Consider the following 16,445-nt stretch of genomic DNA (forward strand, 5'->3'; position numbering starts at 1 on the left):
GAATAGCAAAAGAGACAGTGGCTTGTTGTAAAAATACACGAGCCTATTCCCAGTGGTGGGGGAAAATTCAAAACATTTTAGGGTTGTATAGAATTATGAAATGCCCTCAAATCCACACCTATACACTCACATATACCAAAGCTATAGCTGTTTCACATAAGTTAAATAATATTACTAATAAGATCTAATGTGAATTGTTTTCTATCATTCAGGCATGGTTAAACCCTAGTTCTCTCAGGTATTGCCTTCTCTGTGGGGAGATTCAATGATGTGGTTACTGTAGACACAAGAAAGAATGTTCTTTAGTTAATCCAAGTCCTCTTTTCTCTTGTTTTGATGTCAAGTGCAAGATACACAAATTCAAGTTGATGATAGTTCCCAGTGGATGAAAGCAATGGCTCTAGTCTGAGTTGTGGCAGTCCTTGAATCCTGTGAGTATCAGCAGGGTTCCTGGTGTGTGCTGATGTAATCCCTAGGTCACAGAACTCTGATGCTGGCTTGCATCATAATAGCCCTGTTGGTATGTTGAGCACTGGTCAGGACAGTGATTTAGTGAGGAAGTAGTTTCTCTACTGATTTGTTGTTCGTGAGTGTACAAGTGAACTAGTTTGATTCTTCGTTATACTGATTGGAGTGACTCTCTGAAGAGGAGGTGAATTTGAAGAGGTGATTTGTTGTTTGTGAGTGTACAAGTGAACTAGTTTGATTCTTCGTTATACTGATTGGAGTCACTCTCTGAAGAGGTGAACCATGAAGCAGAAACGAAAAAGGAAGCATCTAGAAAGGACAAGTTCCCCCCAAACTGTCAAGAGGTCAAAAGGTGTGTGTTAAGCATCTTCTCTGAGCACAGGGTGACAAGGAACTGCCTCTAAAGAAAGGAGGAGAGAAGAAGGGAAGCGGGGGAGGGATGTGTATATATGCTAGTCTTTCTGAGGGCTCAGATAGTCTCTGAGAGTCAAGAGAAAATTCAAGTGACCAAAACCTTGTCTCTGCAGCTTAAGACCTGTGCCATCTCTATGTCACTCTGGGTTACTGCACTACAGACTTAGTGAGTGGCTGATTAGTACTCTTTCTGTGGAAATTGTATTTTCCTATATTTTATTTCTGCCTAAGGGCATTGATGTAGTATAGGATGTTATTATAAGTTTTCCAGTAGTACTTTCTCCTGTTAATGAAGAAGAAAATGTGGCTCATAGAAGTAAGGAGAAATTTTTAAAAGAGCACTTGAAACTGGTTGTACAGGGGTGAGAGTATAAAGTCAGAATTTACTTACTCAGAAGCAAAAAAGAATTTTGTCTCAGACTATGAGAATGTAAATGCGGGGTTCCTATCTAAAATGCAAGAAAAGGGCAGAATATGTACATATACCACTGTTTAATGATAATGGTTAAATTGAGATTGTTTCTGAAGAAATGGAAAACTGAAGTAGTTCTGGTTGCTATGGAAATTAAAAGTAAACAAGTAACATCTAGGAGGAGAAACCATTGTTCAGTGGTGGGGAGTTGGGGGAGGGCAGATTAAGGCTAACCCTGAAGTTACAAGTGTTGACTCCTACTTGGGAAGAGGACTTGATATTTCCAACAATGTTTGTGCTTTCTGGGGAGAGAAGACAATACTCTGGTCCCTGAGGCTAAAGGTGAATCCTCTGAATCAGAATACTTCTCCTGCTATTCCTCCTTGAGTCATCTGTCTTCTGCAGGTAAGGGGCAAGGAAAGGCATGCAAAGTCTAGGCAGATTAGGGCAGTGGGAGCCTGAACAGACTGGTAGACACCCAGCTCAGCATCTCTCAGCTAGTGGGAGAAAGGTACACATCAGAGCCAGTTATAATCTTATCCTCATCTCAATTTGGGAATCCGAGTCTCTTGTTCTTATATCCTCACTAGGAACTGAATATGAACAGTTTTCATGGGGCAGCCTCAGTGCCGCAACCATTTAGGGCCGCCTGCAGCACAGGGCGTGATCCTGGAGACCCTGGGTGGAGTCCCATGTCAGGCTCTCTGCATGGAGCCTGCTTCTCCCTCTGTCTGTGTCTCTGCTTTTCTTTCTCTCTGCATCTCTAGAAATAAATAAATAAATAAATAAATCATTTTTTTCTTTTTACTGTTCAGAACAAAGTAAGTACTTCCATAGAAGTCAATGGGAAGAATAGGTTAGGGAGAAGAGTGTAGGAGGGGGAACAGAATGGAACCAGCTGTTTTTCTGACTTATATTGAAATTTTTAGGAATCTCAAAATCAAGCAAATTTGATCCACCACCTGGCCACTGTTTGGAAGACAATACTCTGGTTACTGAGGCAAAAGGTGAATCCTCTGAATCAGAATACTTCTCCTGCTATTCCTCCTTCAGTCTTCTGTCTTCTGCAGGTAAGGGGCAAGGAAAGGCATGCAAAGTCTGGGCAGATTAGGGCAGTGGGAGCCTGAACAGACTGGTAGACACCCAGCTAAGCATCTCTCAGCTAGTGGGAGAAAGGTACACATCAGACCCAGTTATAATCTTATCCTCATCTGTTACTTGGGAATCCGAGTGTCTTGTTCTTGTATCCTCACTAGGAACTGAATACAAACAGTTTTCATGGGGCATCCCCAAAGCGGCAGTGGTTTAGGGTGCCTGCAGCCCAGGGCGTAATCCAGGAGACCCTGGATCAAGTCCCATATCAGGCTCTCTGCATGGAGCCTGCTTCTCCCTCTGCCTGTGTCTCTGCCTCTCTTTCTCAATGCATCTCTAGGAATAAATAATGAATAAATCTTAAAAAAAAAAAAAGACCTTTCAGAACAAAGTAAGTATTTCCATAGAAGTCAATGGGAAGAATAGGTTAGGGAGAAGAGTATAGGAGGGGAAACAGAATGGAACCAGCTGTTTTTCTGACTTCTATTGAATTTTTAGGAATCTCAAAATCAAGCAAATTTGATCCACCAACTGGACCCTCTTTGGAAGACAATACTCTGATATGTGAGGCTAAAGGTGAATCCTTTGAATCAAAATACTTCGGCTATTCCTTCTTGAGTCGTCTGTTTTCTGCAGGTAAGGGGCAAGGAAAGGCATGCAAAGTCTTGACAGTTCAGGGCAGTGGGAGCTTGAACAGACTGGTAGACACCCAGCTCAGCATCTCTCAGCTAGTGGGAGAAAGGTACACATCAGACCCGGTTATAATCTTATCTTCATCTCTTACTTGGGAATCATAGTCTCTTGTTCTTGTATCCTCACTAAGAACTGAATACAAACAGTTTTCATGGGGCATCCCCAAAGCCTCAGCGGTTTAGGGCCACCTGTAGCCCAGGGCGTAATCCAGGAGATGCTGGATCAAGTCCCATGTCAGGCTCTCTGCATGGAGCCTGCTTCTCCCTCTGCCTGTGTCTCTGCCTCTCTTTCTCTCTGCATCTCTAGGAATAAATAAATAAATCTTTAAAAAAAAAAAAGATTACTGTTCAGAACAAAGTAAGTATTTCCATAGAAGTCAAAGGGAAGAATAGGTAAGGGAAAAGAGTATAGGAGGGGGAACAGAATGGAACCTGCTGTTTTTCTGCCTCATATTGAATTTTATAGGAATCTCAAAATCAAGCAAATTTGATCCACCAACTGGACCCTCTTTGGAAGACAATACTCTGGTCCATGAGGCTAAAGGTGAATCATCTGAATCAAAATACTTCTGCTATTCCTCCTTGAGTCATCTATTTTCTGCAGGTAAGGGCAAGGAAAGACATGCGAAGTCTAGGCAGCTTAGGGCAGTGGGAGCCTGAACAGACAGGTAGACACCCAGCTCAGCATCTCTCAGCTAGTGGGAGAAAGGTACACATCAGACCCAGTTATAATCTTATCCTCATCTCAATTTGGGAATCCGAGTCTCTTGTTCTTGTATCCTCAGTAGGAACTGAATACAAACAGTCTTCATGGGGCATCCCCAGTGCTGCAGTGGTTTTGGGCCACCTAAGCCCAGGGTGTGATCCTGGAAACCCTGGATGGAGTCCCATGTCAGGCTCTCTGCATGGAGGCTGCTTCTCCCTCTGCCTGTGTCTGCCTCTCTTTCTCTCTGCATCTCTAGGAATAAATAAATAAATAAATAAATAAATAAATAAATAAATAATAAATAAATAAATAAATAAATAAATCTTAAAAAAAAAAAAAGATTACTGTTCAGAACAAAGTAAGATTTCCCGTAGAAGTGAATGGGAAGAATACGTTAGGGAGAATAGTATAGGAGGGGGAACAGAATGGAACCAGCTGTTTTTCTGACTTATATTGAATTTTTTAGGAATCTCAAAATCAAGCAAATTTGATCCACCACCTGGCCACTCTTTGGAAGACAATACTCTGGTCCCTGAGCCTAAAGGTGAATCCTCTGAATCAGAATACTTCTCCTGCTATTCCTCCTTGAGTCATCTGTCTTCTGCAGGTAAGGGGCAAGGAAAGGCATGCAAAGTCTAGGCAGATTAGGGCAGTGGGAGCCTGAACAGACTGGTAGACACCCAGCTCAGCATCTCTCAGCTAGTGGGAGAAAGGTACACATCAGACCCAGTTATAATCTTATCCTCATCTGTTACTTGGGAATCCGAGTCTCTTGTTTTTGTATCCTCACTAGGAACTGAATACAAACAGTTTTCCTGGGGCAGCCCCAGTGCCACAGTGGTTTATGACGCTCTGCAGCCCAGGGTGTGATCCTGGAGACCCTGTGTCGAGTCCCATGTCAGGCTCTCTGCATGGAACCTGCTTCTCCCTCTGCCTGTGTCTCTGCCTCTCTTTCTCTCTGCATCTCTAGGAATAAATAAATAAATAAATCCTTTTTAAAAAAAAGAATTTCTGTTCAGAACAAAGTAAGTATTTCCATAGAAGTCAATGGGAAGAATAGGATAGGCAGAAGAGTATAGGAGGGGGAACAGAATGGAACCAGCTGCTTTTCTGACTTATATTGAATTTTTTAGGAATCTCAAAATCAAGCAAATTTGATCCACCACCTGGCCCCTCTTTGGAAGACAATACTCTGGTCCCTGTGGCAAACGGTGAATCCTCTGAATCAGAATACTTCTCCTGCTATTCCTCCTTGAGTCATCTGTCTTCTGCAGGTAAGGGGCAAGGAAAGGCATGCAAAGTCAAGAAGATTAGGGCAGTGGGAGCCTGAACAGACTGGTAGACACCCAGCTAAGCATCTCTCAGCTAGTGGGAGAAAGGTACACATCAGACCCAGTTATAATCTTATCCTCATCTGTTACTTGGGAATCCGAGTCTCTTGTTTTTGTATCCTCACTAGGAACTGAATACAAACAGTTTTCATGGGGGAGCCTGGGTGGCTCAGATGTTTAGCGCCACCTTCAGCCCGGGGCCTGATCCTCCAGACCTGGGATCCAGTGCCTTGGTGGGCTCCCTGCATGGAGCCTGCTTCTCTCTCTGCCTGTCTCTCTCTCTCTCTCTCTCTCTCTCTCTCTCTCTCTCTCCCTCTGTCTCTCATGAATAAATAAGTAAATAATCTAAAAAAACAAAAACAAAAAACAAAAGGAACACAAACAGTTTTCACTATCAGACGTTAGAGAGAAAGTCCGTGCATTCATTTTGGGAAAATATCATTTATTGAGGGATGTATCCAGAATTGCTGTATGTCAGTTAAACCTACAAGCAAAGAATTAATGTAAAATTAAACCAAAGATTTCAGTACTCTAGTAATTTCTCACTGAAGAAATGTAAAAGAGCTCTGAATCGTTAGTCATCCATGTAAAAGAGTCTTATAGGTAATGACTTACGGAACATGAGCTCCCCATGCAAAACTACAAAACACATAATCTAAAGTAGATTCTGCAAACACAATGAACACTAAGATTTAGCTTCAAAGAAAATCATTTACTTGAACAATAGGAATGGTAAATAAGAATGTTTACAGTTATTAAACATGTAAAAACATAAAACACTATCAATAAAAAGATTTAAAAAACCAAGTTTTAGAAATGAGAAATCATGTTCTAGAAATCATAAGAAATGTGGATGAGTTAAACATCACATTTGTCAGAGGAAAAGAACATTTGTGACCTGAAGGCTAGAGCCATGCTAGAGCCGGGAATTACTTACAAATATAAATCAGAGTGATCAATACATTGGCAATACAAAAAAAAGGATTAAGATAAATGAGGATAAAATGTGAAAGTATGACATATCAAACTAATGATTGTTTAGAATAAAACAGAGAACGTAAGACAGATAAAGAAGTAATTGCCAAGATTTTTTTTTTTTCAGAACTCTGGAAGATACAAACCCTTAGAATCAGGAAACATTATTAGGAAGCTCGTTACAGAAATGGCAAAAATAAATCCCCACTAAACTAAGGACACTAAAGCCAATATTCAGAACCTCAATAACAAAGATGTTAAAGCAACTGGGGAGAAGCACACAGTCTTTCAAAAGAATGGTGATCTGTCAGACAGTGACCATATCCACAGCAATTATCTAATAACAATATAACATAATGTGCTGGATGAAAAGAACAGTCACATCATAAAGAAAAGAAGGGTGAAAAAAAGACAGGTTTCAGATAAAAAAGTAGAAAACATAAAAGATAAAAAATTTGAAAACACAGAACGTATTTGGAAAGATGAAATGGAAGCCAGGAACGGAAGGTGAGCTGAGAAGTCTGTGATTGAATGCCAGTAGGTTTTGATGATTTCCACACCCAAACCAGGAATCACTGATTCGCAGATAATCCACCAAACAGATGTAACTGAAGTACTGGATGACAGTCACATACAACTTGACTGGGAGCTCAAGTATTCTAAGCTCCTTATTTTGCACAAAGAATGGGTGGCACCATTGACTCAAATAAACAACTCTATGCTCAGAAAAGAAAGGAAATCAGGTAAATAGAGCCTGCCCATTTGTAAAGCCCCTAGTCAGTCCAGAGTATGTGGAGCATTTATTATCATCTACCGAAGGCTTTAACAATTTACCGCAAACAGTGGATTAAGGACAACAAAAATGTATTCTCTTATGGTTCTAGAGGTCAGAAGTCTAAAATACGGCATATGGACCGCTCATCTAATCCCAAATAATGTTCCCATCTCAGGGTCCTTAATCTAATAATATCTGCAAAGTCCCTTGGGCCTTAAAGGTAACATTATGGACTCTGCAGATAGGATATGGGCATCTTTTGATGAAATGCGTGAGACACAGTCACGTATGTATAGTCAGGGAAACAAATACTAAAATATATGGACTGTACACTGTGATGACACAATTTCAAGACACACCGCAGCGACCTCAATAAAGACAATGTACATATATTATATCCAGCTAGCCATGAGCACTTGGGAAAAAGTAAAAATGGTCGAATATTTCTATTTTGGAGCTTTGGCCAGAAAAGAGACTATACTATCCCTGAGTGTCTGACACAGAGTAAGCAATCCAAGTGCACTGAATATATGAAACACTAGATATATCTTTTAATTCTAATTCAATTTACAGAAATCTTAAAGAAGCAAAAGGATACTCCACAGCCTGGTGAGAGTACCTCACAGGAAGAACACAGTGCCGTTGTCTCAAGTGACCTCCCCTGTGCCTCTGACAATAAGAATACGGGTAAGTCGAGATGTCTGAACTGGAGGTGGGTAGTGGCAAAGGGAGATGTAAGCATGGCTGAGGGTCCAGCTGAGCATTTCTATTTACAGACTCATAGATGAGAGATATAAAGTGATCCAGGCCCATGTCCAGATGAGAGGGATAACACAAGGTCTTTTTTCTCTCCAGGAGATGTTCATTGCATCTATATAAAACAAAGCCTGGAGATTCGAGGGGAATCTCAGAGAGGACAAATATCCATAAGTGCAGGGCCATGTTTGCAAAGGTGGAGTCTAAAGAAATGTCAGATCTCTCTGAGAAATGGAAATATAAACTCAGTCTGAACCTGAGAAGATGAATTCTGTTGGTCATAATGTGGGCAAATCTCTGACAGCTGGTGTGAAATGGGCCAGCAAAGAACAGATAGGGCATCCAAGAAGGAACCAGTAGATTTTGCTTTTTCGCTAAGAGAGGACTGAACTCCTTAGCATATGTCCTTTCATGGGGGAAGAAGGGGCAGAGATTGGAAAGAGACCCTTCGATTCTTCTCCAACAACCTCCTAACCCTCATGAGCACACAGGAATATTTATTCCATCACATTCTCTACTAGGCTTAGCACAAAGTCCTCTCACAGTTACCCCTATTGACACTTGTCTCTTCATTTCCCATTCTCTGGTCCCATTTCTTTCTTTTCTTTTTCTTTTTCTTTTTCTTTTTCTTTTTCTTTTTTTAAGGATCTTAATCATTTATTCACAAGAAACACATATAGAGAGAGGCAGAGACATAAGCAGAGGGAGGAGCAGGCTCCCTCAGGGAGCCCAACGTGGAACTCAATCCCAGGAAGCCAGGCTCATGCCCCGAGCCAAAGGCAGGTGCTCAACCACTGAGCCACCCAGGCATCCCTCTGCTCCCATTTCCTTATACTCTCAGACAGACTCATAAATTCAGATCCTCACATCTTGAACCTTCACAACTCATTTTGCAGCATATGTATTCCTCAAGTTTGCCTTCTCTAATGACATTCCTTAGATACTATCATCTCAAACTCACACAAATAATCTCACTCTTGTAGAACTTCATATTTCACATTAACAGTGAACAAAGCCACACAATCATATAACATCGTGTAAAACTCCTCTGTCCCAGGTCGCTTAGGCCCCTCAGGTAATTCCACAATCTAGGACCTCGCGTGAGGTCTTGCCTCTATCCTTGCCTCTATCCTAGCACTTTCACAATCTCAACAGATCTCACAAAATTACCCAGGTCCATATCTCTCCCATAAATCAAATAGACAGTATGTCACAACTTGAACCTCAGTAGTACATGACACCCAGATCACTCATACCACCTTTACATATACGGGATTATGCAGTACCATCCGCTAATATATGATGCTCATGCTACCTTTACGTAGAATGGCCATGGCACCCATACGCCTCCTAATAAAATTGTTGAAGAAACATGACAGACACGTACACAATCAGAGAGTACTCACCGAACACGGTACACATACTACGTCTCTAAAAAATAATCCACCCCCCACTGATTTGTCTCATGCCTATAACATGACCTACCAGATACTCTCCAGCGACCTAAGAGACAAAGTAGGTGCATTTTGTGATGTTAAATTTGGGTACAAGCTTAAATAAACTTTTTAAACATAGGAAGAGACTTAATATGTTTTAGTTATTTTATCAGGAACAGAAATTTACCTATTTACTGAAAGTTGAGTTTGCAAATGTAGATTAAGAGGAAGAACAACTAACTGGCGATTTTCGGGATGTGTTGAAGTTCATGATAGAGGTAAAACCCGATCCCAGAAATATACATATTTTACTAGGAAAACAATCAACAACTTAGAATTTAGCTGTTAATTGGGAAAGTTTAGTGATAGGCTTATGAGTATGGTAAGTATAGAGGCAAAAGCTGATCAGAAAAATGTGTGTGGAACATGATGAAGATGACACCACTAACTAGGCCAAGTGACAGCTGAGTCATTTGGCCAGTCCGTAGCTCCTGACAGGGGAGCTGTGCCCGTTGCTGGGAAGTGCCGTCTGGAGTCAGCTTTGGGGATCCTCCTGGAGTCTCCAGTCCTGCAGAGCTGTGCAGCAGAGCCCTCAGGTGAGGTCCCTGGAGCACAGGAGCAGATATGTGGAAGAGGAGGCCAACAGATCGCAGTCTGTCATTCCTCCCCGTAAATCCTAACCCTCCCCGGAGGCAACACGACCTCGGTATCATAAACCACAGGTGGCAGACTGAAGACCTGTACTGACATACCTGCTCTGCATTTATTCTTGTGGTAAATGGAGTAGTAATAACAAATAATATGGGCACCTTACCATGTGCCAGGCAAGAATTTGAGCCTCTGATCAACTGCAGGAAACAACCTAGGGCTCTCATGCTCTCTTAGGTAACCAGACATTTCATTCCAGCAAATATTTTTAGGTACCTAGATTTTAGACCTTTGGATAGAAGCCAGACTATAATCTTCCTGGGAACAAGTGCTGTGTGTGTTATTATACATGGTATTTCTCGAATGTTTAATGGAGGCAAAGATATCATCTCTCTGATTGTCCTTCTCTTTCCCAGAAGTCTTAAACACAGATGAAGACATTCTACTTTCTGGACCCTCTGGGTTGGCCCAAGGCCACAGCCAGAGGGCAGAAGTTTCAGACTCAGAATATATTTCCCGTATCTCTCCTGCAGACAAGCTCTTTGACAGAGGTAATATGGTGGGAGTGGAGGGGCTGGGGGGAAATCAGGCAGAGAGGTGAGGCAGCATGTTAGCCAAAAATTAGAATTACGAGCCTATGCGCCGCAATGCCATAAAGGACCCCTTCTCACGAGGACTGTCCAAGGTCTTATTCCTAATTAATAAGCAGAAATGTACCAGGGATGCCTCCCTGTCTTCTTTGGAATAAGCTCTTAAAAGATCTGAATGAGAAGATAAAATATCTAAGAGAAATGTGGAAATATATTTTTGGAAATGAAGTTTGGGCCATGACCGTGAAGTCTTAATTTGAACATTTCCAGCACCAGGGTTCCCCGGGAACCTTGAAAATTCATTTTACCTGCATTTGTACATTATATATCTATCTTTTTTAAAGATTATATTTATTTTTTAATGAGAGGCACAGAGAGAGAGAGAGAGAGAGAGAGAGAGAGAGAGAGACAGGCAGAGGGAGAAGCAGGCTCCATTCAGGGAGCCTGTAGTCGGACTGGATCCTGGGTCTCCAGGAACACACCCCCAGCTAAAGGTGGCCCTAAACCACTGAGCCACTGGGGCTGCCCTCTATCTATCTATCTATCTATCTATCTATCTATCTATCTATCCATCCATCTATCCATACATACCTCCTCCGTGTGTTTTTAAGGGTTAATAGATAGATATCAGATATCAGTACATACGTAGAGAGATACACATGCAGAATTCTTCATAAAATTGCACCCCATGCCCCCTCATTGCACAGTGTCCTATAAGGAAAACCAAGCTGAGAATATCCTACTTTAGTGACTGCATACTGTTTTACAGGCATGGTTCTAAGTGTCCAATACTCTCTACACATGTCCAGAAATCTCACGAGATAATATCATGGTCATTCACTATAAACACAGTTTTACTAATTATTATTTCGTTATATTTAGGAGTAAGTGAAGTTTTAAAAGATAAAGTCACCTGAAAATCGTAGCATTTCAATGAAGAATGTCACCTTAGTTTCTATGAGAGTTAAGTCTCATGTGTGGTAATGATGTCTAATTAATAATATCCATTCAGTGTAGCTCTTTGAGTTGACACAGACTCCAGAAGATGCCATATCTCAGAGTTTTGTTTTGTTTTTAATCCTTTCCCCAGAATTCTGGAAGGACCAAGAGAATGTGCCTCAGCCTGAGTCATATGTGGTCTCTCCTGGCAGTGAGATTGCAGGAGAAAAGTCTTCTTCCTCAGAATACGTCTGCATCTCCCCTTCTGGTAAGTTTATCCTCGCTAAAGAGGACGGTAAGGGAAATACACAGGTCGCCTCTGAGCAGAGATAGCAGGTACAACTGAGCTGCTCAGCCCAAGCCTGACTTATCTTATTCTCCCCTTGAGAGCAGAAGAGGGCTTCAGGGCAGAGGGACTAGGACTGAAGCCCCTGCAGAGGAACAGAAAGGGAGTGTAGCTTCAGGGGGAGGACCCAGTCACCGTTGTAGCTTCAGGTCAAGTAGAGCCCCGCAGTGGTGTGGACATTTCATCACACCCTTCCCCCTCAGAGGTGCATGAACTCATCCTCACCCACACTCCTGCATCTGTATTCCTTCCTACCAGTTCTGGTCCCATTTCTCCTTCCTTTTCTCCTTGCCTTCATTCCTCATTCACTTTCTCAGTCTCTGGCATGGCATAGCTACACCCTTGTCCCTTCATTCCCTCACACAGTCAGACTCATCCACTCACACACTAATACCATAAGTCCTTTACAACCCCTTGTACAGATCACCTGTTTTAACTCCCTCACACTAAGCCAAACTGCAGAAAATGGATATACCCTGAGGAGGATGGACTTTCATGTACAGCCTTTCTCATCCACATGCCACTTCACTCATGAAGACTCGGGCACTTCACAGAGCGGCATATTTCAGGAGCTCGGGTCACTTCTGCTGGCATTCTAAGCTACAGTGTCAACAGGAAACAGCATTATTCCCGCACTTGTTCACATGCTCTGTCACACTATGTAACACACATGCACACACTCATTCACTGTCACCTCTGAGTAACATCAGAAACAGTCACCAGGGGTGCCTGTGTGGCTCAGTCATTTGAGCATCCGACTCTTGGTTTCAGCTCGGGTCATGATCTCAAAGTAGTGAGATCCAGCCCCATGTCACACTCCACGCTCAGCAAGGAGTCTGCTTGTCCCTTTCCCTCTACTTCTGCTCTCTCTGTCTCTGTCTCTCTGTCGCAAATAAATAAATAAATACATTCTTAAAGGAAGTGTTCAACCAGATGTGTCCCAAAACACACATGCAAGTCCACAAGACACACTACACCCACATTCCCGCATAGTTATAGCAGGTACACACCTCAAATAAAACACACCACTCATAGAATGCCGAAATACCACATGTGTACAGACTTCTGCTCCACACATCTGCATGGGAATATTCTCATGGCCACCTTGACACCTCCGGACGTCACATACAGACTCTATTTGTCTTACGTTTGAAATTCTCTTTCGTAGGAAGCCATCAAAAACACCAAGATGTTTCTCATCCTGGACAATCTGAGCAACATGAGACTTCTTCGCCCTTTCCATATGTCTCATTTCCATTCCATCTGGTCAGTAGTACTCAGCCCTCTGAGCCCTCAGTACAACCACAGAAGGAAAGGCTCATGAAAATTTACTACATGCATGTCCAAATGAAAAGGGGGGTGGCTGTCTTAAGTGATTCAGAGGAAGAGCAGGAGCCTCCCTCAAAGAAGGCAAGACTAGAAGAAATGGCCTTTCCTGAAAAGGTCCATACAGAAGTCACCCCGTCTCATGTGTGTACGAAGGAACTCCTAACTGGCAGTGAGTCCAGCTGGAACAGTGAAGCTCAAGAGGAAAAGGAGGAGGCTGTCAGCCCAGCAGAGACTCCAGCTGTGGAGGAATGTTCCAGGGCCAAGACCCCCGAATGGCTTGTGGCCCTGGATAGTGGCTTCAGGTGCATGGGCTGCTGCCGGGTCTTCCCCAGCTTAGAGGCCCTACAGGAGCACGTCCAGCATGGGGTCACTGAGGGCTTTAGCTGCCATACTTTCCATCTGGCCTTAGCTTGGCTGAAGAGCAAGAAGAACAGGGCAAAGAAGAGAAGGGGGGAGAATACCGGGAAGAGAACACACCGAGGCCAGAAAGAACATCATTCTGGCATGAACATGTCTTCATGCTAATAAACAGACTCTTCAGCCCCTGAGAGAGAGAAAGTAGAGTAAACCAGACTCTACCAAGGGGCTTTCTTTATCTTCTCTAAACAACCCTCGTACCCACCTCTATTTATACACATCTACCACCCCGCCACTACCAGTGCACCAGCAGCAACAGGAGCAGAGGACCCCTTTCCACTCTATCCACTGCTCTCCCAAGAAGGAGGAGAAGAAGGTGGTTCTCACCATGCAGAACAGCAAGACACTCACATGCAGTCTAAAGAGCATCGTACACCAGCGTATCCTCTCTACCACTACACTGAAAAAAGGAGACTCCCTGGAAGCAGGGACTGCTGGAGGCCACATGGTCAAAGAGGTGAGGGCCCTAGGGCTAGGAGAACACCTCGAGGATGCCTGGGACTCAGGGTTCTGAGAAAAGGTTCATCCACCAGTGATGTCTCCCTGGGTTCTTTAATAACTATGATGCATAATTTTCTTCAGAGGAATATATACTTGGGGTGGAATACTTGATGGATGATGAATTAATGAGATTGCTTCCTTCCTATGCCTTTGAGGAGACGGGTAAGGGCAAGACTAGTCAAGTAGGGCAGAGAAGCCTGGGCCCATTATTCCTTAGATAAACCAGGTGTCACAGGAGTCTTAGCCCTGGGCCTACCTCCCTTTCAAGGGCAGAGCAGAGATGGACAAGGGTTAGTATGAAGGCTAGTCACAGTCCCACCTTTTTCCTGGGTGAGGGTGAGATCTCAGATGTCATGTTGTGAGTTTTATACCTGGAAGAACCTGCTAGGGAGTTACAACCACTTGAGAGAAACAACCAGAGGACTCCTATTTAATATATCCTAGGAGCCAGTAGTTCTGGCTGCTTCCTTTAAAGTGTCAGATGCAACTGGAGAAGAGAGACAAAGAAGCTACTCTTCTGCTATGGACCATTTCTGGCATTTCTGGCTTGTTTTTTTTTTTTTTTTTTTAGAGCAACCGGGGTTGGTGGGGGTGGAGGGGGTGGAGGTGAAGGGAGAGAGAAAATCTTAAGCAGGCTCCCCCGGCAAGGAACCTGACACGTGGCTTAGACTCACAACCCTGAATTCATGACCTGAGCCAAAATCAAGTCAGATGCTTAATTGAGCCACCCAGGCACCCTGATTTCTGGCAACTTTTAATGTGTTGCTTCCTGGAAGATCCCCATATTCTTTTATGAAGTTTCACAATTCCCATATCTTGTTCTTTATTCTCGCTACAGCTGCGAGTGCCTTATTCTAAGAGGTCACTAGAGGGGTTAAACGTAGACGAAGCTGCAAAGACATTGCAAAATGAATGAGAGAGAGTATGGCTTTTTAGTCAATGGAATATAGGAAGGGCTCATCTTCTGGGGTCCAAAAGTCAGTTAGATTGGAGCCTGGGAATTGCCCTGAATCTTTTGAATCATGTAGAGCGAATGAACATTTATCATAAAAATAAGAAAAGCTGCCTTCCTCACTGAATGATCCTCTTCTCTGCTTTGGTTTTCTCACAGCAACACAGACCCATCACCCCAAAGATTTCAAACAACAGTATCCGGCACATTCCTGCAGTCTGATGGGAGTACAGACGTTTTCATGAGTCCCATAGCATCAAGGGAGGACCGGCTAAAGATGGATGTACCTGATCCTCTGCAGCTGCTCCCAGTTACCTGGTGAAATGTGGTGCCCAGCTCTGGAGAAAATATCCACAGAGAGGCGTGAGAAGCCCAAGGAATGCGGGGAATACCAGGCCCTCAGGAGCCCTGAGAGGAAAGAGTCTCTGCTCCTGCTGACTCTCCCCCACCCTGCCAGAGTCAGGCACCGCTGAAAATCCCTGCAATATTGCCTTGTGGGGAAGAGGGCGGTATTGCTAGAGATGTTAGTACTGTGGAAACACATTTCTCCTACCTAGAGCTTTCACCAGTGGAGCAGAAGATTGATGACAGCTTGGCAGGATTCGGGGGAGGAGACTGCTAACTTGACAAAGAATCTAGTTTGAGTTCTGCTTGCGGCTTCTCAAATCCCTTGCATTTACTGCAGGTGTGAACACCTGGCTCATAGTCTTACTCTCCAGCCTGGCTATAGATTTTTCACCCCATCTAACTTATTTCCCTCCTCGACATCTTATATCCATGAATATGTGCCTGAAGACTCTGACTATGTGGTAGATTGTAATCCATACCCTTCCTCCCCTGTACTCGCACCCACAAGTTTCCGCCAGTGTAGTCTTCGTTAACAGTTTTACTTAATTTTCTATATCCTTTCCTTTATATGCACATATATCTTTCGCTGTGTCGTTGTCTAATACGTTCACCTGCCTGGTTATTTGACTGGGGGACAGACATTCTTATTACTGAGAGAGGAAAAGCTACTGCACAAATGAAACAAAAGCAAAGAAAATACCCTGCTTGGCTTTTCTGGGCACATGTATGTTTACAAACAGTTGATATACAGTCATAGGAGAGAGGATGGAACACCCTCATCAGGGTGATCAAATGTGTGTCCACAAGGATGCCCCAAAGTCATAATCCAGTTTTATTCTTACTAATTTTAGAAACATAAAAAATAAAACAAGTTTTTAAAAGTAAAATTTGCATGTTGAATTATTTGCCTATAACTTACACTTTAATTGCGTATTTTCAAAGATTAATTATAATTTTTCTTTGTCACTTTGCTTGTCTTCAACTGGAGGGACAGAAACACAAAAATTAAAATGTTCTTTATAGTTCACAAAACTACATAAGAGAAAGGAAATTAAAATAGTTCAACTTTCAAATGGTGGTCTATCATTTTTAGCTTAGCACTTCTGAAGTTATTAAAGCTTGAAACTGCTGGCTGACTTTTGGGACATATATACGTATATATGTATACATACAAGTGTGTATATATGTATTTTAACGAACCCCTTGTTTTCTATGTCTGATATTTAAAATAATTTTTAGAAAGTTTCAAGTTATTGATGATTTTCTTGAAGCTTTTATTTATTCATGAGACAGAGAGGCAGAGACATAGTTAGAGGGA

The 16,445-nt window shown here is 42.7% G+C and overlaps 1 protein-coding gene across 8 annotated transcripts; it reads left to right on the top strand.

Annotated features, from left to right (window-relative positions):
• The first annotated feature begins 516 nt into the window (after positions 1-516).
• LOC119876794 (protein FAM170A-like) lies at positions 517-16,014 on the top strand. 8 transcript variants are annotated; one of them, XM_038551916.1, is made up of 13 exons: positions 517-607; positions 702-820; positions 1,610-1,699; positions 2,224-2,364; positions 2,885-3,022; positions 3,545-3,682; positions 4,251-4,391; positions 4,918-5,058; positions 7,439-7,552; positions 10,122-10,256; positions 11,386-11,502; positions 12,749-13,783; positions 14,939-16,014. In XM_038551916.1, exons 2-12 carry the CDS (start codon positions 751-753, stop codon positions 13,432-13,434), a joined length of 1,911 nt encoding a protein of 636 aa, XP_038407844.1. In that variant the 5' UTR covers positions 517-607; positions 702-750; the 3' UTR covers positions 13,435-13,783; positions 14,939-16,014. The 8 variants fall into 8 exon arrangements, with proteins under 8 accessions (XP_038407844.1, XP_038407843.1, XP_038407845.1 ...); XM_038551915.1 differs by having other exon boundaries at positions 519-820; XM_038551917.1 differs by having other exon boundaries at positions 519-820; positions 10,125-10,256.
• The last annotated feature ends 431 nt before the right edge of the window (positions 16,015-16,445 follow it).

The sequence above is a fragment of the Canis lupus genome, chromosome 11 (assembly GCF_011100685.1).
Source record: "Canis lupus familiaris isolate Mischka breed German Shepherd chromosome 11, alternate assembly UU_Cfam_GSD_1.0, whole genome shotgun sequence".
NCBI lineage: Eukaryota > Metazoa > Chordata > Mammalia > Carnivora > Canidae > Canis > Canis lupus.